Source organism: Syngnathus acus, chromosome 15 (assembly GCF_901709675.1).
Source record: "Syngnathus acus chromosome 15, fSynAcu1.2, whole genome shotgun sequence".
Lineage (NCBI taxonomy): Eukaryota > Metazoa > Chordata > Actinopteri > Syngnathiformes > Syngnathidae > Syngnathus > Syngnathus acus.
The window spans coordinates 7,599,061-7,622,226 of record NC_051100.1 but is presented as its reverse complement, the minus strand read 5'-3'; the positions used below and the strand labels follow the sequence as shown (position 1 = coordinate 7,622,226).

Here is a 23,166-nt window from a genome sequence, read left to right as displayed (position 1 = left end):
ATATTGAAGTCCCAATCTCATATGCTGCTTCTTATTTGTATCAATTATATTTATATTTAATTCTTTTAAAATAGGATCCCACATTGGAAAAACAATGTGGCATTATCCGATGAACTTTAACATTTGCTGGATGACTCAGTTTCACGAGTGCGCATTGTTACGTAACATGTCCCTCTAGTGTTAAACACGCACGACTAGCGCACGCTAGTATGCTATTAACATCTATTTGAGTTGGGCTTTTTTGGGGGGGAAACGTGCACAAAATGTTTTTCGAACACAATGTCGGTTTGCTGATTAACAACATTAATGAATGAATAATGAATGAATAATGAAAAACGTCCTCGCTAGAGGGCGTCCGGGAGCTCACTCAAATGACATCATCATTACGTAGCAGGAAGTAAACTACTGCATCAGGTAAACACGTGACTCCCAAACATTGGATACGCTACAACCGCAACGACGAAAGAGGTAAGTTACGACTTAGTTATCATGTTAGCACCGTTATTCGTAGTACTGCTTGGTTATAATACGGAAGTGCGGCCCGCTGGTTTTAGCAGTGCTAACTTTATGATATTTAGCTTGATTATCCTCAACGAATGTTCGGTCTCAAATGAGCCATCATCACATGCTGATTCTTGCCTGTGCTGTGGATTTACTCAAAATCGAGGATTAGCAGTGATGGTTGCAGACAGGCATGCTCCCGATTTTAAATCTCAATGCCTTTTTGCACTTTACCAGAAGATAACGCGTAATCATTTGCAAAAACAGGTCCGATCTACATGAAATGTCGTTTCGTGTATTGGGTCGCTTTACGTGCACGTTGTAACTAGTTGAAGTTGACTCAACGATTTGCCCACGATTTGTGCCTCCTATTTTCATTATGTTAGGAATTTTTAGTGGAGTGGGAGAAATTGTTGAACAAGTGTTGTGATTGTTACATACTCTCTCTCTCGTGTGGTTCTTGCAAATAAGTTAGAGTGAGCACCACTCTAACAGGTTCAGAAGTGATGAAGAATGTAACGCTCTCTGTTAGTTCTCCTCATGACTAAAACTAATACTGGTTGTCTTTTCCTCTTTGTTTCAGTGTGTGAAAAAGTGTCCGTTGCTACTTAGACCTGACAGTGATTGCAGCGAGAAAATGTTTGCAAGGACCACAGCAAAGTATGTGGAGGAAAAGGACCATTGTCGTCAACGACTGGAGGCGCTTTGGCTGCAGCCTTATGTTGTGTTACGCAGAGCAGGTTAGTACACAGCTTACTCTCACGTGCTGAGGAAAGAACTATTTTCTATTATGAATCCTCTTCCAGTGTTTATTTTTAGTCGAATTCTATCGACATCATGTGTGATAGGCAGATTGAAGAAGTCCTTGTATAGGTCTTACCAGTTTCTCTTCAGCTGTAACTTTCACTGTTCATATACATTGATATGATGTGTGTTGTCTTGTTTTGCAGACATCACTGAAGCTAGTCGTACGAAGCAGCAAGAGCCAGAGCGCACTCACATTAAAGAGAAAGATGCGGGCAAAGAGCTTCATCACGTCAATGAAGAAATGGAGCAGAAGTTTCTTTGCACCATAAAAGAGGAGGAAGAGCCAGAGTGGCCTTGTAATAAAGAGGTGCCATTGACTGGTGTCTCTTTGAAGAGTTTAGATGAGGGTCAACATGAGGTGAGCAAAGGGGCGGAGCCTCCAAGCTGCAGCTCAAGTCAACAAATGACCAGAGAAGGTGATGGAGACCACTGTGGTGGATCACAAGCAGCTGCACCATCAGAGAGTCATGATGTGTCGTCACATGCTTCTGCTGCTGCTGCTACTGCTGCTGCTGATGAGTCTCAAATCAAACACTGGCAATGTTCTCTGTGTGGATTTTATTTTGCTAATCGCAATAATTCGAAACAACACACCAAGAACAAGTTTTCATGCACAATTTGTGGCCAAATATTCTGTCTGAAGAGAACCTTAACAAAGCACTCAAGAACTCACACTGGCAGGAAAGCTTTTTCATGCTCAGTTTGTGGGAAAGAATTTTCAGCGAAGGCAAACTTAAAAACTCATACAAGAACTCACACTGGCGAGAAACCTTTTTCATGCTCAGTTTGTGGGAAAGGATTTTCAGTGAAGGTAAACTTAAAAAATCATACAAGAACTCACACTGGCGAGAAACCTTTTTCATGCTCAGTTTGTGGGGAAAGATTTTCAGTGAGCGGACACTTGAAAAGTCATACAAGAATCCACACTGGTGAGAAACCTTTTTCATGCTCAGTTTGTGGGAAAAGATTTTTACGGAATACACACTTAAAACTGCACACAACAATCCACACTGGTGAGAAACTGTTTTCATGCTCAGTTTGTGGGAAAAGATTTTCAGTGAAGGTAAACTTAAAAAGGCACACAACAATCCACACTGGTGAGAAACCTTTTTCATGCTCAATTTGTGGCCAAATATTCTCTCTGAATCGATACTTAAAAAGGCACACAATAATCCACACTGGTGAGAAACCTTTTTCATGCTCAGTTTGTGGGAAAAGATTTTCAGTGAAGGGAAACTTAAAAAGGCACACAACAATCCACACTGGTGAGAAACCTTTTTCATGCTCAGTTTGTGGGGAAAGATTTTCAGTGAATGTAAACTTAATAAATCATACAAGAACTCACACTGGTGGGTGAGAAACCTTTGTCATGCTCAGTTTGTGGGGAAAGATTTTCAGTGAAGGTAAACTTAAAAAATCATACAAGAACTCACACTGGTGAGAAACCTTTTTCATGCTCAGTTTGTGGTCAAGTATTCTCCGACAGGGTAAGCCTAATCAAGCACACAGGAACCCACACCTAACCTTACTGCCTGCTCAGTAAGTTGCCAAAGAGTCTCTATTGAGAATTCCAAGTGTGTTGGGGAGATGAGCAGTGATACATGAAGTTCTCACCTTCTATTTGAACAGACTTTATGAGTTTATGCATCAATGATAATTCTATTGTATGTAGATTTTGATTGGGATTATAATAGTTTTGTATTTTTCATTATACCTGATGTTTATTTTGGTTTTAGTTGTGGTTTTTACCTGTAATTAGTTTTAAGTCGCATTCAAGGAAAGTTGCTTAGTTTTTATTAGTGTTTAGGGTTTTGTTCAGCTTTTCATGTTCATGTGGATAAAGAAAATGAAAAAATAAAGTGTTGGATATGAAGTATGTAAAATAAAGTATGGATAAGAAGTGTTTTCTTCCACAGTTTTTGTTTTACTTTGCCTTGCTAATAACACTTTCAAATGTACTTGAGATGCATCAAGACATTTCATTGTTTACTTCACAGTACTCACATTGAAGTCTCAATCTCATGCTCCTTCTTATTTGTATTCATTATATTTATATTCAATTATTTTGAAATCGGATCCTAATTAAGACTGTTGATCTTCTGTCATTTGTTGTTTTAGTCTCAATTTCTGTTCTTGCAATGTGATGTCCAGAGCTCTGAGCTGCTTGAGGAAACCGTGGTTGGGCAGGACGCAACGGCGTTGTTTCACATGCTCGATGGCGTCCACCACAGTTAAGCCTTGCGCCATCATCAGGTAGGCCAAAACCAGTGACGCTGACCTGCTGCGACCCATCACGCAGTGCACCAGCACCTTGTCTGGAACACGTCAAAAGAAGAAAACTAACAATGCTTGTGGTCGATGGATGAATCTTGATTCCATTTTGTCAAATATTCTGTGCATAAAGAGTAAGGTTCAGTTGTCTTTAAATTCAATATTAAAGACTTAAAATATATATATATGAACTCATTCAAGAAGTGCCCTTACTCTGTGGTTGTCTCAGGGCCTCGCTGATGAACTGTGTCGCCGGGCAGAAGAACTGGGAGATGTCAAACGTGGGTTTGTCGTCGGCCTCCACTCCAAAATATTGGATGTTCATGCCTGTGTAGTACTCTGCGCCAGTCAGCACATTGTTGTACTTCCCCTCTGCAGCATTCAACACATGCGTGATACCCAGTTTCTTCAGACCAGGTCGCTCCAGAGCCGTCTTTCTGTTCCCAAGCAACACATACAGCTAAGTCTTTTTTTTTTTTTTTTCCTCCTTTCTTGTTTTTAAGAATAATTCCAGCAGTACTTAGACTTACTCATCCCCAATGAAGACATTGGGCCAGACTTGATTGAAGTGTGCATATTGAACGCTTGTGCCGGTCCAGAAAAGCTGCTCCAGATCTAGGGTACCGGGTGTGATGTAATCACTGTTTGGGTCCACTTGAAAAGCTGTGTAAGGGTTCTTTCCTCTTGATTTTACCGTACAGGAGGACATGATTCACCTGTAAACACCAAAAATATGTAATATAAGAAGTATGATAATAAAATCAAACAATCCCTCAATTACTGCAGTACAAAAATGGTGCGGTATGATCTAAACTTAATTTACAGTTAAATGTTTTTTAGTCATATAGAGGAACTATTTCAAATGGCCCAAAACATTTAACCCACTTAAGGTTCGATCATTAACTTTAGTTGTGTCCGAAGCTGAATATGGAGCAGAAAACCACTTCCACTATTACTTACTTGTCATATAGTTGTCCAAAATTTCTGATCCGTTTCCAAGCAGGACTTGTCTTCCTTCCCAATGGGCATAAAGACACCTGCTAACCTTTCTCTCTTTGTGTTTCGCGTGATATTTTTAGGCCGCTGCCTGCCGTGACTCCCCGTCAGCGTGACACGCAAACTTGCTTGGAACCTTGTGACACCTCATGTATAGAATGACACCAGCGGTCACTGGAAACCTTCCAAGTCCAAAACATGGTATGCAAAATGATTATAGGGAAGTGTGTAAGGTCCAATGACAGCTCATTGAGACCTGTTTGGAGAAGTTACACACCTGAACTGCTCCAAATGACACAGTTGTAAGCTGCTATTGATGGGTTTTATTTTTAGTGTGGTGATATTATGATGTTGATGACTGTAAAATGGGTTAGTCCCCCACTGGAGACCAGGTACCAAAAGCAGGGCTCATCACTAAGCCAATACTCATGTGTGTGTATGCATGAGCACACATAATAATTGCAAATTTAAAGGTTGGCCCACACTTGATTGACATGTGCTGTGGGTGGTCTGTCTTTTAGCAGCAGCTCCTGGAGCTCTGTTGCAGAGGGGTGTTGATGTGGTGGATCCCTTTGAGACATTCAAGTCTAGCACACAGACATGCGCTTTATAATTTGCTCATGAATTCACATCATTTTTTTCAGTTGACAAAAATAAGGAGGATGGCGTGAAGGCTGGCGCAACATTTGTAGACATGGACACTGATTTAACTTCGCAGTGGAGGGTCTGTCAAACCCCTGAGACCCACTCACCGAATCACTAGGGTTCGATCGAAACCAGGTTAAGAACCATTGCTCTATGGGGAACAGTGCTGCTCTCTTTGGAGAAGAACTGACATTTACCAGTACTGTATGCTCTATTTTTAGCATCAGATAGCACATTTTGATCACTTTTTTTAATTAATTGGTGGCATTTTAAATGATTTTATTCATTATTTTTATCTTATCCACTTAATTGTGATCTTTTCTACTGCTACGACCTACATTTAGCCTTAGGCACTACTGAAAACACTATGTAGTTAATCAAATGTATTAATGCCATTTTAACTAATAATTCACTTTAATAACAACTAATCATTTTATCATTTTAATATTTTTTAATAATAATGCAGATTGAACACCATTGTATGTGGCAATCTTTATATACAGTAAACAAAATAATTTCATGATATCAAATATTTTGTTTATTAAACAATCATTATTAATCACTTTAAATGCTATTGTAATGTGATGTGATATTTAATAGTCATACAGTATGCAAATTGAACATTCATGTTCATAAAATATATGATTTCTCTAAATTAGAATTGTGTTGTTGATCTTATATTTATGATGTTTTATTCTGGGAATATGGCTAATCAAAATATGAACTATGAATATGAAATATGACTATGAACTAATCGAAAAACAGTTGAATGGTTTTGGTTTAATAGAGATGATTTCTAAATGAGTGATACGATTTAATTTGTAGTTTTTTGATGATTTTTTTTACAGGATGTTTATTACAATTGATATGATCATCAACGACAAACTATAGTTAAAGTTAGTATGTGCAGTTAAAAACAAACAGAGTGTGCCTTATTAATATATACATTCATAATTGAGAAAGACAAAGTTGTTGATATTTTCATGGGTTATGTGAAGGATGGAGAAATATAGAAATTCAAAACATCCCCTGAAATGTTGTCCTTACGTGATGTCTGTTGAGGAGTCAGCAGAAAGGATGTGAAAACAATCGAGGTGTTCATTCAAAGGAGGGGACACAACCTCCTTTTAAATGCCAACTGTTCATCCAGTTTGTGGAGGAGCATCAGGAAGTTCCGGTTAGGATAAATGGCTCGTTTTTGCACGACGTGCCTCAGAGCATCGTGGAGGGAGAGACGCTGACACAGCATTAGGTAGCCCAGCGCCAGGGTTGCTGAGCGGCTTACACCCATAATGCAATGTACCAGAACCTTCCCTGCAGGGAGAAAGCCAAATGCGAGATTACAAATGGAGAGAGTGAGTGACACGTGCTCACCTTGGTTGTTCTTTAGGACTTTGTGGATGAAGTCGGCTGCAGGTTTGAAGTACCGGCTAACATCAAAGTGGTCTGAGTCTTCTGCTGGTATGCCAAAGTAAATGCAAGCGTCGCCATAGAAACGTTGGTCCCCGATGCTTCCCTGCTTGGAGTGAGCTGCGTTCAGAACGTGAGTGATGCCCAGCTTGGATAAGGTCTTTTTATTTTGTGCAACAGCTCTAGAAAAGTATAGGAGAACACGAGTACTGTTTGTTTATTTATTATTTATTTATCATTATGATAATAGTTGTAGAGAATCTATTTATAATATATTTACACTGAGCCATTTGCAATGCTATTTTTTTTTTTTTTCAAATGTCTCTCTCTCGCTATTATTAATTTAATATCTAGGTTGACTCCAAAGTGCCCTTCTTGCACTGGACTGAGGCGTGACTCACATGTTTCCTATGTAGAGGTTTGGCCACACTTCATCCACAGCAGTGAGCTCCAGTGTGCAGGAATCCAGAACGAGTTCAAGTTGTTTAATGAGCGCCAAGTCCGGTTGCTCCTTGCGCCCTGACATTATCTCCTCGCAGGCACAAGGACCACAACAGTGTGAGTGTGTGTGTGTGTGTGTCCATGTGTGTGTGTGTGTGTGAGAGAGAGAGAATTCCCTGCCAAAGGCTGCTCGCTGCTCACTGAAGGACACTAGCAGCTGCTTCTATGGACGTTGCCGGCCTCCAAAATTAACTCACTTGCTCTTTATTTGGCACTGTGTAGCTATTTGACGTTTTATGATGGCCAAGTGACGCTGGGGTCACAGCAGCAGTGCAAAGCAGTGAACCAGTAGGCTATTAAATATATTTTTATTTACGGCACTGTCTTTGCTTTTCTCTGCAGGGTTTGCTGGAGGTGCCTAAGCTGCTGCAGGAAACCTCTGTTTGGAAAGATCCAGCGCTTCTGCTGCACGCACTTTATGGCGGACAGGAGATCGAGATGATGGTGAATCATCAGGTAGGCAAGAACCAAGGTGGCTGAGCGACTCACACCTACAGCACAGTGCACCAGAATCCTTCCTTGGGATAGAGACAATTTATAGGAGCTTGTTTCAAATATTGACAGGCTTTCACAGCAGCATCACACATTACCTCCTGACGTCAGAGCCTGGTCGATGAAGGCAGCAGCGGGGTAGAAGAAAGGTGAAAGGTCAAAAGTGGGTAGATCATTGGCTGGCACACCGTAGTATTTCACCGTGGTTCCATAGAAGTCGTCGTTGCCTTTGCAGCATAGTTTACCATGTGATGCATTAAGCACGTGAGTGATGCCCAGCTTCCACAGTTCAAATTTGTCATGAGACATGGACCTACATAAAAATCCCAAAAGTCATCTACACATTTCTTTCTTTCTATTTTGTTTTGCTTTTAGCATTTGACACATAAGGCTTGCATACTCACATATCTCCCAGATAGAGGTTAGGCCACACCTCGTCTCCATGACGACAAGAGCGAGGCGCTGCATGTAAAATCTCCACCAGTTGTTGGAGAGAAATCTCTGTTGAAAACTGACCCTCCGTGCAATCTTCTCTCTCGTTATCCTTCCTGGAGTCTTCAGTGTCACGTTTCACTGCTGAAACAACGCTCATGACCAAGAGAAAGATTTTGTTTTTGAAACCCCAAACTAAAACACTCACATGCTGTGTTGCTCTTTTACACCACTTGACTGCCAAAGACAGGTTGGCCGTCTGGCGTTTACGGGGTTGTTTTCAGTCAACACTTTTACTGTTCATTAAGTTTCAAAACAAAAGCACTCCATAAAACGGAAGTTCAATTAAATCCAGACGGTTAAAAAATATTAATTGAGAGAAATTTGTGAAGCGTCATGTTTGTTTGAAAATCTGTTCGGCCTTTTTTGTGCATGAAGACAAACAGATGGGTATATCTATCTATCTATCTATCTATCTATCTATCTATCTATCTATCTATCTATCTATCTATCTATCTATCTATCTATCTATCTATCTATCTATCTATCTATCTATCTATCTATCTATCTATCTATCTATCTATCTATCTATCTATCTATCTATCTATCTATCTATCTATCTATCTATCTATCTATAAATATAAATAGGATATATACATATATATACAGAGAGAGAGAGAGAGAGAGAGAGAGAGAGAGAGAGAGAGAGAGAGAGAGAGAGAGAGAGAGAGAGAGAGAGAGAGAGGGGCCCTGTTTCTGCACAAATCCTCTTTGGCCAACAGGTTGCAGTGCGCCTGAGACACAGCCTTCAAGACTCGCTTGGTGCTCCTCTTGTCTGCTGTTGTTGGTTATTGCAACTTCCTGTTTCTCGTTGCTCAGTTGTGAAAAACGAAAACATGAATCACTCCTGCAATGCGAAAGGAAGGCAGCTCACCTCCTCCTTCTCCCTTCTCTGACACAAGCACTAACTGTGGTTCTATGGTAAGAAAAATTACTTCGACTTCCTACCAAAGATTTTTTTTATTTGCACCTGCAAACTATTGATCTCACATTATTGTTTGGTTTCATTTTGTTTAGCTTCACATTGTTGTGTATTGCGATGTACTGCACATTACTGTATTCGTAATGACTTTGCCCTGTTTAATTTGTTTAGCCCTCGGAGTGTTGTTGCAGTTCTTGTCATTTACAGTATCAGAAGTTATCTTATAATTTGCTGTAGAGGCTGAAAGGCCCATATTGTGCAAGTGAGTCTCAGCAGGTCTTGTGCATCAGTGTGTGACTAAAACGAGCAAAAGAAGCTTACTTGACACTTTACGCTTGTTACACCAGAGGTTTGGGAGGGTTTGCTTTTTATCTGGTACTCTAAATGGAATGGTTAAATCAACATGGGAACATTTGTAGGAGTTCAACTGAATTGCCGGAAAGAATATTTGCCCAGGCAAACTTTTTTCTTTTTCTTTTTCTAATTAAATGAATTTGGAATGTTCTCTCTAGATAGCTGGCATTTCATTTATCCATCAAGCCACCCAAGGGAAAATTAGTGGTTACATCAGGTCAACCACTGATAAAATAAGAGATGAGATGTGTTTAATTGATTAGAAATGCTTGGTGATAAATTACAAGGAATTTAGAACAGGCCATTCTTGAAGTTACTTTGTCTTATCAACTGTTCAGTCTTTTGGGTTAGGGTTGTTGTTTTTCAGATGGTTGCGTCATGTGACATCATTTGGAGTGTGACTGTTAACATGGAATTTCCCAATGAACTTAATACAGAGAAATGTTGGAAAGCCCAGTCTGCGGTTTTGTCTCTCAAAAACATGTTAAAATGACCTTACAGTCAATTTCTTTGTAGCCAAAATTAACACCGAGATGATATTGCATCTTAATATGATTCCTGCCTTGACAAACCAGCTGTCACAGTAAAATGTATGTCAAAAAGTAAACACATAATGAAGAATGACAAGGTGTACTGCCACGTGTTGACTTTGTGTACAGTGCTGCCTGTCAGCATGTGGAATTGTAATTGATCTGTTCAGGTTTGGCAGGTCTGGTTGACCTTTGAGCCGGAAGGAAGGAGGAGCTCAACGGACTACGCTCTGTTTGTCTGATCTGCAGGTTAAAGGACAAGGACAGTTTACTTAATCTGAATGCATATCAGTACCAGGAAGGGAACATCTGACCAGAGTAGGATGATACAAAAAGTGGTCAAAAAGAGACATCATTTGAGTGATGTAACGAACCTGTTGTTTCTTTCAAGTGGTGAAGGTTTGAGCTTTCAAAGCATCTATCATATCATGGAGTCGGTCTTTGTGCGTCTCTCTGCAGTGGCATGGCACCAGAGAGCTGTGTGAGTTCTTGGAGCTACAAGCAGGTAGCCCACTGGCTGCAGGAGGAAGGATTCGCCGACTATGTGGATCTGCTCTGCAATCGCCACCGCCTGGACGGGCCCAGTCTTCTGGCTCTGACTGAGGCCGACCTACGCGGGCCTCCTCTGAGCCTCACTGTGCTGGGGGACATCAAGAGGCTGGCCATATCACTCCGCCAGCTCCAAAGACAGAACCAAGCCCAGCTGGAAGAGCTGGGTCTCCAGCAGAGTGACAGTCTCCCACTGCGGCCTAGCGCGGCTGCCGAGTGGCGATGCGACAGAGGCGACTTCTCTGGGAATGGCGTTGAGCTCCGACAGAGGAATGGCGCTCGAGCCGAATGCGGCTCCGGAGCGACGCTGTGTCACACACACTCTAACGGAAGATGTCGGCAGCGCCAAGCCGGAAGGCTTGACCCGGAAGTGTGGAAGACCATCTTAAGTGTCATTTATGTCTTTTTCGTGTTTGGCTTTACTTCCTTTGTTATGGTCATCGTACACGAGCGTGTACCAGACATGAGGACGTATCCCCCGCTTCCTGACATTTTCTTGGACAGGTATCAGTTCTCCATGCACCCTGATAGTTCATCTGCACCTTGGCCCCATATCTAATCTGCATGCTGACACAAATGTATTTTAACCCCTGACAGTGTTCCGAGAATCCCTTGGGCTTTTGCAATGGCTGAAACCTGTGGCCTCATCTTGTGCTCCATGCTAATGTTTATCCTGTTGCTTCATAAACACAGGTAACACTCAGCTCCACCCATCATAATGTTTCTCCAAAGTATGACTCAGTACTATTAATGTTACCCAAGCGAACACAGCAAATACTGCAAAACAGCACACAGGGAAGCACAGTCAGGCACCAGAAATCACAGCGCTGTCTTTGTGTTTTGTGTGGCGAGTGGCAATTTCTCTACTCAACAGCATGCACAATCAGGCAGTAGATAACTTCTCTCACAACAAAACAACAAATAAAAATCTTAACCCCAAGAATTGTTTCTAAGAGCGCCTTTAACATCAACAAACGTCTGTGCAATTTAACACAACTCGAGCGACGAAAGGTGACAGGACTGGACCAATTTCGAAATCAAATCGATCCCACTAACAGAAGTGTTGCCGTATTTTTGCACATTGCAGTTGGAGCTTGCGTTCTAATGCAAGAACAAGAAAACGTCATAAATCAACACAAACAATTTTACAACACGTTATAAAATGTGATTATGTGTATGGTATCATTATGGAGTCTTATCTTGACTCCAAAAATACTGATTGGAATGTATTTTTCTAACTCGAGGGGGGGAATGGTTGGTATGTCTGTTTGTTACTACTTTCTGTCGTATAGGGAATGGCAAAACACGTTAGGATTAGACTGATAGGACTCCCAAAATATAGGGGTAATACTTCCATTGAGACTCAATGGGGAAAAGAAAGGATCAAGTCTCCTCTATATGGTTTTGAAAATTGAATGCCTTCTCTCTCCCTCTCCACAAAATCATCTTTACGGAATGTAGGAATCCACAAAGTTGCCATAAAGAAGCAATTCTCCGCCTGTGCCTTTTACACAGAACCTATCCAAGCGGGATATTGCCTCAACTGGCATCCTACGTTTGGATAATTAGATGATGCCAGCCGCATATCTTAAAGTTTTGGATGGTGACGATTGCTTTAAAACTAACAGGGTGGAGAAATTGAGGGTTCAATTTAACACCTGTCAACCAAAATGAAGCTGCCCCCCCACCCCAAATTGTAACCTTTGTGATTTGAAAAAATTTCAATGTTGATTTGAATTTGATTATTTGTTCACACCTATTGCCAAAAATAGACACGGCTACCCAAGCACATTCAATTTCTTTATCGAACTAACGGTAAGAAAACATGATTTAAAGAATAAAAAACAATAAAAATAAACACATAATAAAATAAATACAATAAACACAAAATAAGCACATTTACTTGAGCTGCCTGCCAAAGCCATAAAACTTTCAAATCACAGAACAGCCAGACAATGCTCTTTAAAGCCATACACACTCAAAGTCACAGATACTATAATCAATTCAATACGATAAGCAGTTGGTGTCATCTGAGAAGTTCATTCCATTTTGGCTCCAACACACACTTATCATACGGTTAACAATCTTTCGGTTATCACGCCTTCGTACTTGGTCGAGGTGATAATCAAATGCAGTTTTGTCTGTCTCCTGCCAACCTTACTTTGTGTTGCATTTAGGTCGATTCTCATTAGGCGGCTGTTTTCTCTCATGGGTACTGTGTTTTTACTTCGCTGCTGCACCATGTTCGTCACCTCGCTCTCCGTGCCTGGCCATCACCTCAAGTGTGCCAGCAAGGTGAGAAGTTTCCATGCGCGTTCTGTCGACTCGGATTAGAGATTTAGTGAATTGTCGCCTGAGGATCTGCCGCTCCGGCTGTGAGTCACCGCATGACTGCTGCTAACTAGGTTCTTCTGTTCTCTCAGACGTACGATGATTCGATGGAAAAGATAAAGAGGGTGCTGACAATCTGGGTCGGATTCGGTATGACTCTCACCGGCGTCCAAACGTGTGGAGACTACATGTTCAGCGGACACACGGTCGTCATTACCTTGCTCAACTTTTTTGTGACAGAATGTGAGTGGAATAATTTGAAAGTATTTGCCTTGTTTATGCAAAGAGTACTGTGGGTTTTTATTTACTCAGCTGCGGATAGAGAGGCTTGTGTGTGTGTGTGTGTGGGGGGGGGGGGTACATTTTTATAAACAAATGAAACAATGCGGACTATACATTCCAATTAATGGACAGAACAGAGGCAAAGAAACTTTATTTTCGTGCTATGTGCCAGGCTTTTTCATAATGGTAAAAAAAAGTACAACAATGGCTCCTTTCTCTCCCCTCATTTCCATCCTCCATACGCCATCAAGAATCTTTAATAAAGATACAATTTTGTTAAATATTTTAAAACAGTTTTCCATACATAAAACTATAGTTATTCTACAGAAAATGTACTTTTTCTTAATATTCGTCATTGCCGAGATTCCAGACCATAACAGATGAATCAGATTTCATTATTTCCCATAGGAAACATGGCCTTGGTTTTTGATTTATTTGGTTTTAGTCACACTCTGGGATTAACCACAAACATTTGAGGAGTGATATATTGGTATGAAAGAATTAAAAAAAAAAGTATTGATTTTTTGTTAATCAATGAAAACAAACATGCACGTAATTATGTCTTCCTTGTGCCGATCCATCTGGAAACCATTTGTTCTGAAGATGCAAATCTTTAATAACTAACTACTTGAATTTCTAATAAAAGCTTGATAATTAGCAATTAAAATCCAGTGAAAACATATTTGAACTCCCTTAATGGGTGTCAAAATCACTCACTCTCGCTCAGCTAGTTATTTTTAACCTCTGTATTTACATTTCTGTCTCGACATTTGTGACATTTATTAAAGAGTTAAGGTAGCATTGAACCACACAAATTGACAATTTTGATGTAAAGTAACATCTAATTGGAAATTCAAGACAGAAAAAACACCATATGAACTCAATTGAAATGTTGAATCAATAGTATTGAGGGGGAGCTGTTTTTAGTGATTGAATCACACATATTTGGTGTGATACTGACTGTTTACATTCAGCCAGATGGTGTATGTGAGACTGACTCAAAGCACAGCGCTAAAAGTTTGACTCATGGGTGTGTTATTAATTAAATTCATTTATTTCGCATGCGGTGTTGACTTACACTAAGTTGGGCTTTGAATAGGCAAATGAAAGTAAGTTGTTTGCTATTTTGATTAAGTTACAATTTTAAAACCCTTGCAATAATGTCCTCGACTTTTGTTTTTGGTAGACACTCCAAGAACATGGAATTTAATTCACACCATCTCCTGGGTGTTGAACCTCTTTGGGATTTTCTTCATCCTGGCAGCGCACGAACACTACTCCATCGATGTCTTCATCGCCTTCTACATCACCACGCGTCTTTTCCTTTATTACCACACATTGGCCAACACTCGCGCCTATCAGCAGAGCCGGAGGGCTCGGATTTGGTTCCCCATGTTCTCTTTCTTTGAGTGCAATGTGAACGGACCCGTCCCCAACCAGTACGACTGGCCCTTCAGCAAACCTGCTTTTATGAAGACGCAAATTGGGTAGACGGAGACGGATGTTGTCGTACGCGTACAGACTGCAAATAAGATGGGGGTTTTTTTTGCACATGATATAATGGTGCCTTAGGGTTTGCATGTACTGAACACTTTCTGGATGGAATGCACAAGTATGGGTTTGCCTTATAGTTTATTACCACTGTGGTATTCCGCTTTATCCCATTTATCCATTCATGTGGGAAACGTTGTATGGGGTTTCACACAGTTAAGTCACGCTTTATAAAAATGCAGTTTATGCAACCAAAGAAGCTTCTTCCTGTTCAGTTAGAGCTTTGTTTTCTTCATTGACGCACTAATTTATTTTTGTAATGTATTGCGATGGATTTTGAGAGCGAAAGCTGTACCCTACCTACTCACGTCAGCGACTCGGGAGGAAATAAATGTTTACTTTGTCAGGATTAAGAAAAACAACTATGCGATTGTAAATATGCATTTAATGTGATTGTTTGAAATTAGTTTTTATTTGCAATGCAAGTGATAATCTGAAGGCCTTTTGGCTGAGCTATCCAATGTTTACAACAGCAGCGAATTTTTATATTTTATACTAACTGCTTTTTTAGTAATTGCCGTTTTTGCTTTGTTATATAAAGTTGATTTTAAATCATTTTTGGATTAATTAAAAATGTATACAAATAATTTTATGTGTGAAAGATTTCTAAAAAGCGTTGACCAGCTTCGGCTGGCATCTGCTGATGAAAGTTTGTTGAGCTTTCTCTTTATTCTTGAGCAGTTAGCGTCAAGGTATAGCTTTTCTCTCTAGAGGAGAAAGCAAGCAAATAAAAAAATATTGCTTTCAAAAGACCAATTACAGAGAAAAAAAAAAGCGTTTTAGGGGTATTGATCCAAACAGTGTGTGGATTTGGAACCTCTAGTCTCTGCCGCATTTAATCCTTGCAAAGCTTTAAAAACTCACCATGTGGTTGCTAAATTTCTTCTTTCATTCTGCCTGTGTATTTTCACAGATAAATTAAATGTGCAACAAACTTTGTGCGAATGATGGACATCTAATATAAATGTAAGCACTGCTATAGTGTTAAAACCCCCTTATAGGTGCTCTTGCTGGACTGCTGAAATTTAAGTGCTATAGCAGGTGATGTCTTGTTGCCATGGCAATAACAGTCAATTCTCTTTTATAGGACAGCATATATCAATGGACATCAATGTTTTACAGTAGAGTTACATATTTCCGTCTGCACCTTGCACGGACTACTTAACTGGTTTCGGTTTCTTTAATTTGTCTCTTACAGTGTAGAGTCTGGAGAAAGAGGTCAGATGAAACCAAGCGAGGGTGGCAAAGAGACAGAGAGGAGCGTTGCATGCTTGGTTGGATTTTACTGATATTTTTCTGCATGTCACCAGCCGATGAATAAAACATACAATTCCTGCCGAGAATGGCGAGAAGCTCTAAAAAGGCTGTCGTGACAGGTGCGCAAATGCAGTGTGACAACATGTGGAAGTGTGCCCAAAGATTCCAACATCTGTTCCAGGGATAGGCAACATGCAGCCTTCAACCACACAGATTATCCTCATGATTCACATTCAATGAAAAAAATATAAAGTATAAAGATGTTTTGTTTTGTTTTTTTACTTTTTTTACAAAGCCCCACAATTATTTAAAAAAACAATGATAAACATTCTATATGGAATGGCTTTTTTTTTTTTTAGATTTGGAACAGAATGCAGGGCAAACATAGTACCTTAATAATATTTGAGTGAGTTGAATTTTGTGAAAATCCACTTAATGATGTTTTCTTGTTCAGCAATTTTGGATATGTGAGAGCCTTTTGCACAATGTGTGGTTATTTTGTTGTTCGGTTCAACCACTACTCTTGTGTTAGGATAGTGGATCTTTTGTAATGCAACTCAAATGGCTATCTAGACTATGCTTATCTATTTATTTAGAATAAAATATAGAACATGTTTTGCAAATAGAGCTTTCACGTTATCCATCCCTAGTCTATTCTCCCCTGCTGCAAACTAATGTGGTTCCTGTTACATGCTACTGATGTTGATCAAAGATTTTTTTTTTGGAAAACCCCTCCAAAAGGTGGGTTGCCATGACAACCAGCATAAGGCATGTGTTACAGCAGGAGCGTAGCTATTTGTGTCCTGTGATTGAAAGCTCGATTCGTCCCTCATGTGCCCCACAGTGGATAAATTAGCTTTCAATTTGTGTTTATCCCTTTACATGCACTGTGTTTTACAAACACACACACTCACATTTTTCCTGCATAATTAGTCCTAACTGCAAGTGCGTCACTCGAATTCAAAGATAGATGTGCTAGGCTACTTATTCGCACATGTCAACTATAAAAGCAAACTATGGTCTTTAAGATGGTTGAATGTTTATGTAACTGCCAAATGAAGTTTCATAGTACTGCCAACATATACTTTTTATAATATACTTAAGATACCTGCACTTCTACTATAACATACTAAATGTATATACTACTTTAGTGGCTATCTCAAAACATTCATTTTTTTCATTTTAATGAGGAAATATAGCGCTGTATCTAAGATACGTTATATGTATATGCATGTAAGAAATGTTCTATTGCCTGTCTACATATGTTGCGCCATCATTTGTGTACAAATACCGGCTGCTCAAAGTGTTCGGAAAATCGACTATTCATGCTATTCGTTAGACATCTATTTATGGCGTTTTCCATATTGTGGTAGCGTAGGTATGCTTGCATAAACTTGAAGATTCTTTTTTGAAGAATTATTCCCTCATTTAATCTGCCAAATTTGTGCGTAATGTGAAGTAGTTATGTTTGAGATTGCGAGTCAAAGCAAAAAAAAAATGGATTGAACAAAGGTTTGTATTGAAAAAAGGTTGAGTCACTCGTATCTCAAGGCACCACTGTTTTGATTACATCACACCATAATATTCTTTCCTTGCACCAGTAAATAAAGTCTTCAGTTGGCAGAGGTAAAGAGGTAAAGAGTGTTGGGTAATTTCAAAAACTGAAAGATTTGTGGGTGCCCTCCGTGCACATCCATTTTACCTGCTTCTTTCTTGTAACATCCAATGCTTTCCAATTTTGCAGCACGTGTCATTTCAAGCATGCAATTGAATATAGTCACCACAGTGTGCCAGCAGAGCTCGGCGCACCGAGGGTCTCAGCAACCCAGAGGGCTCCTTCAGCCCAATAATAGCCAAAGTCCTATCAGCTCTGCCTCACACTCAGGCATTACACTCTTCAGGATGCTCGCCTCCTTCCAACTCCCGTCTTTGGATTCAAACCTGCTTGGAGCATCAAATCCAAAATGTGAGTCCTTGTTTTGTTTTGTTTTCCAAACAAAATATGATCGTGCTTATCTTTCTGGTAGATGATCAGAATTTTTATTTTTCATCTTTTCTTTTTTTTTTGAAGCAGTTAGAGAGTTTAAGAAAATAAGTAGATGCATGTGCACATGTAGGCTGTTTCTCTCCAACAGTAAGGCAGCATTTGAAGGAATGCTTTCCAAGAATATGCACACACTTGCTGCTTAGATTTCCAACAAGTTACACGTACTCTGATGAAAAGATACAATTTGAAAGTGTGGTGGGCTAATTGCAAGGATTGTAGCACACACACAATAAACCCCAGCAGTGAATAATGAGGCTGGGATCATTATCTTGGGTCAAGCACTTGGTCGACTGCTGTTATCCCACATCTTCATGCATGAGGGGAGGAGGGACATCCAGCACGTGAATAGCATCACTGGGTGAGCATGCATGTGGAAATGCTGAGAGGAAGAGTTAGACACGTGTGTGCACATGAATTCACAGATATAAGTCGTGCAATGAGGGTGCGGGGTGTGCTGATTGTGAGCACAATTCACAGTATATGACAAAATACCAATAACTGAAAGATTTCTGTTACAGCCGCTACATATAAAAAAAAAATCTACCTTGGCACTTTATTTTATATCTTGTCGCTGGGGTCGCTGATCTTTTTGGATCCCACAGCTACTTCTTGGGTACTGATTAAGCCGAAGGGCTACCAGCTGCATCCATACTTCTTGAAGAACAAATTTGTTGAAATCATTTATGTAAAATCATCTTATTGTCACTGCAGCCGTTTGTTTTCATGAATGCTGTGCTTTAGTCATACACTAAAATGTTGACCTTTTAAATATACGACTTTTTTTAATTGTCATTTTTGAATTGAGGAAAGTTTGATAAAAGAGAGAATAGCAACACAACTCACTTGTAACTTGTGTTGTTTTATTATTTTATTTTAGTGTAAAAACGTGAAAAATTGGACCATCTCACTATTGTTAGAATAGGCCTGCAGGCTACTTGTGGTCCTTGGTCTTTTGTATGACTGTAATCACAAAAATAAATTATAATTGGAAAGGTGCAGTCAATAAAAAAAATCCATTCTCTTCAATTAATGTCTAACTTTTGGTCGATAGTTCATTTTATTTTATTGTCGTATTCATTTGCTGCACTGTGATGGATGTGTTATGTGAGCTGACAAATAATATGGATTTGATCATTTATAGGATTTGATTCATTTTTATCCCTGAATTGAGTCTTATTCTGATCAATTTTTTAATTGTAGCAATATTCTCTTTTATGAGCTAAGCAGATCAACTTTTTTATTCTTGATTCCTCTAACCAATACATAATTGTAGTCCTACAAAACTGACCTGTCATGATAGTGTTTGATATTACAGCCGTTGGTGTAAAGTAATCAGAGCCATCAAGGGACCCACACTGGTGCCAGTGCCAATTAAAATGAAATTAGATTAAAAATGCATGCCGCACTAACTCATGGGTTCCACAAGCGATGCAACAAAGTGGGTGTGCGGATGTTTGGGGGGGGGGGTCATTTATCCTCATCAGAAATTCATCATCATTTATCTTTATTTAACTTTCTGTCATTGTGGGCTGATTGGTGATTAACGATGCTTTAAATGAGAGGAAGAATACAGTGGCCACGGTGGTTGGTGCCAGGTCACATTGCTCTCAAATACTAAACGACAGACTTAGCTGTGCTTCCAAGAGTGTTACATTGTTAGCGCAGTGATTTTTTTTTTGAGGACTTACTCCATCTGCTCTGTAATGACGTTTTTTGGTTGTTGTTTTTTTTTTTTTGTGGTGTAGCCACATCAATGTTCTGCCACCTCGCCTGCAGCTCACTCAACACGCTGACACCGTGCGTTAGTAATGATGCACTGTGAAGTGACTGATAGCGACTCGTACGGGCCTTTAATGCAAAATGACAAGCTCATTGTATGTGCCATGGAGGATTTACACGGCAAATGTTTTGGGGGAGACATCGACAATCCATTTTTAGGATTCTGACAATGTCATGCCCTTTTGTTTTGACACACGCTACATTGTGCGACTTGGAAAGCAGAAGTCTCTGCCGGCGCTGTGAGCACAGTCCGTTGACTGTCATCATGCCTTTCACGCTCACCCTGACTGAGGGATTAAATATGTCACATACTATCCAGATGGATTAGCAAGTGTACTGTGCGAGATGGCATACGTATAGTTGTGTGAAATCTTCCTTTAGTGCAGGGGTGCGGAACCTTGGTTGCGTCGTAAGCCATCAAGCCCTCTTTTGGAAATATGTTATTGTTGTATTTTGTTTTGGCACTGCATCGAGACTTGAGGTGCAACATGTGGGCTCAAGCAGTACATGAGAAGATTGATTGCCAAAATGCAGTTCAGTTGTATTTAACAATCATTTCCACCAAGATTGTAATAGTTGGTTTTTATTTTGTTTTGACTTTTATTTTTCAAATGAAGTTAGTTTAAATTAGTTACATTACAGAATTGGAATGTTGGTGATGATGGTGGTACTCAGAGAACCAAGTGGGTTAAAAAAAAAAATTGACAACCACTGTTTTGCTGTATTATTGAATTTAAGCATAAAAAGTAATGGAACCTGTACTATAAATACTGTCTTGGCTGGTCCACTCCTTTTTTATGGACCACAAAACACGGCACTCTTGGGTCATCACTGCAATGAAAGAGACACTCTTTTTCTTATAATGAGCTAGTAGACTGTTCAAATGATTATGTAGCTGCTGTTTAAAGGTCAGATTACATGAATCTACTTTATGGTACACTAAATGCAATGGACTGTGATAAAGCTTTGGCGATGGAGCCAGAAAAAGGTTATAGAAATTGCATTTAGTTGTTTCTCCATGCATCTGATATAGATCTTTTGACCTTTGAGTGATGTTGTTTTCTTCCCCGTCCATCATAGATGCCGATAACCTGCTAAGGGTTGAGATGGGTGTCTTCAACCTGGGGTTTGGTGACCCTTAAGTGCTGGCGATATGTCCTTCAGTAGTGAGGAGAGCCAGCCCCCTCCTTCTGCGCCTCCCCTCAACCGCACGTCCTCTTCGCGGCCGCTGCCATGGGAGGAGGCTCGCTCGAACGAGACTCTGCTCCCAGACCTGTCTGGTCTGGGCCACGACGAGCAATGTCACACGCCTCCCATCCTCACGGCGTTTCTGGTGGTGTGGTACAGCATCACAATGGTGCTGGGCCTGGTGGGCAACGTCGGCCTTATCTGCATAATTACTCGGTGCCGGGAGAAAGCCAACGTCACCAGCATTTTCATCTGTAATCTGTCATTCTCTGACATTCTGGTGTGTGTCTTCTGCCTCCCTTCCACACTCATCTACACGCTCATGGACCACTGGGTGTTTGGGTCACTGCTATGTCGGCTGGTGCCTTTTATTCAATGCATGTCGGTGACCGTTTCCATCCTCTCCCTTGTTTTTATCGCCCTGGAGAGACACCAGCTCATCATTAATCCGGCCGGCTGGAAACCCAGTATCCCGCAAGCCTACACAGCCGTTGTTATCATCTGGATTCTAGCCTGCTTCACCTCCTCGCCTTTCCTGGCCTTTCAGTTGCTCACGAACGAGCCCTACGCTAACGCGATCTTGCCTCAGTCTGCTCTCTTTCACGAAACGCCACCCCCGCATTACGTCTCGCCTTCTAACTCATCCGTGCTTCCGGATTCTCTCAATTTTCACAACCTTTACGCGTCCTTGCACATGGAGGCCTGTCTGGAGCATTGGCCCTCCCAGCATCACCGGCTGATCTACACCACGTGGCTGTTGCTTTTCCAGTACTGCGGCCCCCTCATTCTTGTCCTGCTGTGTTACGTCCGAGTAATTGTGCGCCTACGTCACCGCAAAGACATGCTGGACCGTGCCAGGAAGCCCGAGAACCAGCGCATGACTCACAGCCGTCGCATCAACATCATGCTGGTGGCCCTGATCACGGCCTTCGCCCTATGCTGGCTTCCGCTCACCATCTTCAACGCCGTGTCCGACTGGAACCACGATGTGCTGCCCGTGTGCCACCACAACTTGCTCTTCTCACTCTGCCACCTCCTAGCCATGTCGTCCACCTGCATCAACCCCATCATCTACGGATTCCTTAACTCCAACTTCAGGCAGGAGGTGAGGGAGGTGCTCCAGTACTGCTGCTGTCGCCCTCTACAGGAGGAGTGTGAGCGCTTCCCCATGTCCACCGTGCACATGGAGGTGTCTCGCACCTCGGTTCCACTCACCTGCAGGAGTAACTCTGTTTGAGAGTTGAGATGATTGTAATTTTACAACTTTCAATTTTTTCCCATGAAGTGCAGTGTACTGTTTTATGTCTGTGGACAACATACAGCCCAACAAGCATTGACATTAATTATCGAGAGTCACATATTTCTTTCATTGATCTAGCCCAGAAGTCGCAAACCAGACGTCACCAACCAGAGGTCGCGCTACTTGGTAAATGCCGTATCCATAAATCCCTCCACAATTTATTTATATTAATTCTATATTTAAAAAGCAAAATCTCAATTGGTCTGACCCTAATATTTATTTTTTATTTGTTTTGTTACATTTAATAATATGTCAATGTATTTATTGAAAACAAAACAGCCGAATAGTGATTTTCTTTTACATATATATTGGATATGGGTGATAGAGAGCAAGTTGCCCCATAAACACAGGTCACATATGAGAGTCTTGATACTAGATTGACATCTAGGGGAGGAAACTTTTGATTGACAGTTGCATTATGGTTATGGATGTGGTGTACTGTGTTGGTCATCTTAAGTTCATCACATTGTATAACAGCTGGAAGAACGCACAAATAATGATTTTTCTTGTCACCCTTTATAAATTGGTAAAGAGACTAAAAAGCAGTATGTGTTTATCTTGCTTAGAGGGGAAGTGAAGTAAAATCGAAACTTTCTAATTAATATGTTCTACGCGCAAGAGCATTCCAACCCGACGCCATGCATTTCTAAAAACATTAGAGTACAGATTGCAGTGTCCCAAAGGGTTTCATTAACTCAACACAAGCTGCACTGTGCACCTTATAAAAAAAGTGTATAAATTTTTGCTTAGCAGTTGTTGTCAAAATGAATAATTCCAAATGTGTATATACAGCATGACATTGCTTTATAACATCAATATGAAAGGAAATTCAGATTTAGTATTAGAATACATGTCACGACTTAAATCTTTTCACAAAAGCAGGGATGGGGAGCCTGCAGCTTATATATGAGCAATTGATTTGGTACATCACACAATTTCAAAAACTAATAAATAAAAAAAA

The 23,166-nt window shown here is 40.4% G+C and overlaps 6 protein-coding genes across 10 annotated transcripts; 3 read left to right on the top strand and 3 right to left on the bottom strand.

Annotated features, from left to right (window-relative positions):
* Window positions 1-378: 378 nt before the first annotated feature.
* On the top strand, window positions 379-3,172 carry LOC119134745 (gastrula zinc finger protein XlCGF8.2DB-like). Its single transcript, XM_037271794.1, has 4 exons — window positions 379-414; window positions 1,085-1,241; window positions 1,452-2,274; window positions 2,699-3,172. The coding sequence occupies exons 2-4, from the start codon at window positions 1,139-1,141 to the stop codon at window positions 2,829-2,831; spliced, it is 1,059 nt and encodes a 352-aa protein (XP_037127689.1). The 5' UTR covers window positions 379-414; window positions 1,085-1,138; the 3' UTR covers window positions 2,832-3,172.
* A 45-nt stretch (window positions 3,173-3,217) lies between these two features.
* On the bottom strand, window positions 3,218-4,679 carry LOC119134772 (dual specificity phosphatase DUPD1-like). Of its 2 annotated transcripts, XM_037271834.1 has the most exons (4): window positions 4,536-4,679; window positions 4,110-4,295; window positions 3,793-4,016; window positions 3,218-3,623 (listed from the first exon to the last, which is right to left on the bottom strand). In XM_037271834.1, exons 2-4 carry the CDS (start codon window positions 4,286-4,288, stop codon window positions 3,391-3,393), a joined length of 636 nt encoding a protein of 211 aa, XP_037127729.1. In that variant the 5' UTR covers window positions 4,289-4,295; window positions 4,536-4,679; the 3' UTR covers window positions 3,218-3,390. The 2 variants fall into 2 exon arrangements, with proteins under 2 accessions (XP_037127729.1, XP_037127730.1); XM_037271835.1 differs by having other exon boundaries at window positions 4,110-4,662.
* Window positions 4,680-5,993: 1,314 nt separating this feature from the next.
* zgc:153981 (dual specificity protein phosphatase family protein) lies at window positions 5,994-7,385 on the bottom strand. Its single transcript, XM_037271838.1, has 3 exons — window positions 7,032-7,385; window positions 6,595-6,812; window positions 5,994-6,534 (listed from the first exon to the last, which is right to left on the bottom strand). Exons 1-3 carry the CDS (start codon window positions 7,154-7,156, stop codon window positions 6,323-6,325), a joined length of 555 nt encoding a protein of 184 aa, XP_037127733.1. The 5' UTR covers window positions 7,157-7,385; the 3' UTR covers window positions 5,994-6,322.
* Window positions 7,386-7,424: 39 nt separating this feature from the next.
* si:ch211-223p8.8 (dual specificity protein phosphatase 13A family protein) lies at window positions 7,425-8,325 on the bottom strand. Its single transcript, XM_037271837.1, has 3 exons — window positions 8,028-8,325; window positions 7,722-7,936; window positions 7,425-7,649 (listed from the first exon to the last, which is right to left on the bottom strand). The coding sequence occupies exons 1-3, from the start codon at window positions 8,213-8,215 to the stop codon at window positions 7,444-7,446; spliced, it is 609 nt and encodes a 202-aa protein (XP_037127732.1). The 5' UTR covers window positions 8,216-8,325; the 3' UTR covers window positions 7,425-7,443.
* LOC119134729 (sphingomyelin synthase-related protein 1-like) lies at window positions 7,474-15,399 on the top strand. Of its 4 annotated transcripts, none has more exons than XM_037271760.1 (9): window positions 7,474-7,587; window positions 7,696-7,786; window positions 8,838-9,036; window positions 10,171-10,239; window positions 10,381-10,974; window positions 11,068-11,163; window positions 12,648-12,765; window positions 12,894-13,044; window positions 14,270-15,399. In XM_037271760.1, exons 5-9 carry the CDS (start codon window positions 10,385-10,387, stop codon window positions 14,572-14,574), a joined length of 1,260 nt encoding a protein of 419 aa, XP_037127655.1. In that variant the 5' UTR covers window positions 7,474-7,587; window positions 7,696-7,786; window positions 8,838-9,036; window positions 10,171-10,239; window positions 10,381-10,384; the 3' UTR covers window positions 14,575-15,399. The 4 variants fall into 4 exon arrangements, with proteins under 4 accessions (XP_037127655.1, XP_037127656.1, XP_037127654.1 ...); XM_037271761.1 differs by having other exon boundaries at window positions 10,092-10,239; XM_037271759.1 differs by lacking the exon at window positions 7,696-7,786 and having other exon boundaries at window positions 10,092-10,239.
* A 2,239-nt stretch (window positions 15,400-17,638) lies between these two features.
* On the top strand, window positions 17,639-22,435 carry npy4r (neuropeptide Y receptor Y4). The gene is made up of 2 exons (XM_037271756.1): window positions 17,639-17,857; window positions 20,798-22,435. Exon 2 carries the CDS (start codon window positions 20,871-20,873, stop codon window positions 22,140-22,142), a length of 1,272 nt encoding a protein of 423 aa, XP_037127651.1. The 5' UTR covers window positions 17,639-17,857; window positions 20,798-20,870; the 3' UTR covers window positions 22,143-22,435.
* Window positions 22,436-23,166: the final 731 nt, after the last annotated feature.

Excerpts from the sequence above, each read along its gene's own strand:
- LOC119134745 (XM_037271794.1), top strand. The coding sequence starts at position 1,139 with ATGTTTGCAAGGACCACAGCAAAGTATGTGGAGGAAAAGGACCATTGT. Across the intron at positions 1,242-1,451 it reads TGTTGTGTTACGCAGAGCAG|ACATCACTGAAGCTAGTCGT; the intron begins GTTAGTACACAG and ends CTTGTTTTGCAG. Across the intron at positions 2,275-2,698 it reads TGCTCAGTTTGTGGGAAAAG|ATTTTCAGTGAAGGTAAACT; the intron begins ATTTTTACGGAA and ends TTGTGGGGAAAG.
- LOC119134772 (XM_037271834.1), bottom strand. The coding sequence starts at position 4,288 with ATGTCCTCCTGTACGGTAAAATCAAGAGGAAAGAACCCTTACACAGCT. Across the intron at positions 4,017-4,109 it reads AATGTCTTCATTGGGGATGA|AAAGACGGCTCTGGAGCGAC; the intron begins GTAAGTCTAAGT and ends GCTTGGGAACAG. Across the intron at positions 3,624-3,792 it reads GGCCCTGAGACAACCACAGA|ACAAGGTGCTGGTGCACTGC; the intron begins GTAAGGGCACTT and ends GACGTGTTCCAG.
- zgc:153981 (XM_037271838.1), bottom strand. The coding sequence starts at position 7,156 with ATGTCAGGGCGCAAGGAGCAACCGGACTTGGCGCTCATTAAACAACTT. Across the intron at positions 6,813-7,031 it reads AACCTCTACATAGGAAACAT|AGCTGTTGCACAAAATAAAA; the intron begins GTGAGTCACGCC and ends ATACTTTTCTAG. Across the intron at positions 6,535-6,594 it reads AGTCCTAAAGAACAACCAAG|GGAAGGTTCTGGTACATTGC; the intron begins GTGAGCACGTGT and ends TTCTCCCTGCAG.
- si:ch211-223p8.8 (XM_037271837.1), bottom strand. The coding sequence starts at position 8,215 with ATGAGCGTTGTTTCAGCAGTGAAACGTGACACTGAAGACTCCAGGAAG. Across the intron at positions 7,937-8,027 it reads AACCTCTATCTGGGAGATAT|GTCCATGTCTCATGACAAAT; the intron begins GTGAGTATGCAA and ends ATTTTTATGTAG. Across the intron at positions 7,650-7,721 it reads CCAGGCTCTGACGTCAGGAG|GAAGGATTCTGGTGCACTGT; the intron begins GTAATGTGTGAT and ends CTCTATCCCAAG.
- LOC119134729 (XM_037271759.1), top strand. The coding sequence starts at position 10,385 with ATGGCACCAGAGAGCTGTGTGAGTTCTTGGAGCTACAAGCAGGTAGCC. Across the intron at positions 10,975-11,067 it reads CCTGACATTTTCTTGGACAG|TGTTCCGAGAATCCCTTGGG; the intron begins GTATCAGTTCTC and ends AACCCCTGACAG. Across the intron at positions 12,766-12,893 it reads ACCTCAAGTGTGCCAGCAAG|ACGTACGATGATTCGATGGA; the intron begins GTGAGAAGTTTC and ends CTGTTCTCTCAG.
- npy4r (XM_037271756.1), top strand. The coding sequence starts at position 20,871 with ATGTCCTTCAGTAGTGAGGAGAGCCAGCCCCCTCCTTCTGCGCCTCCC.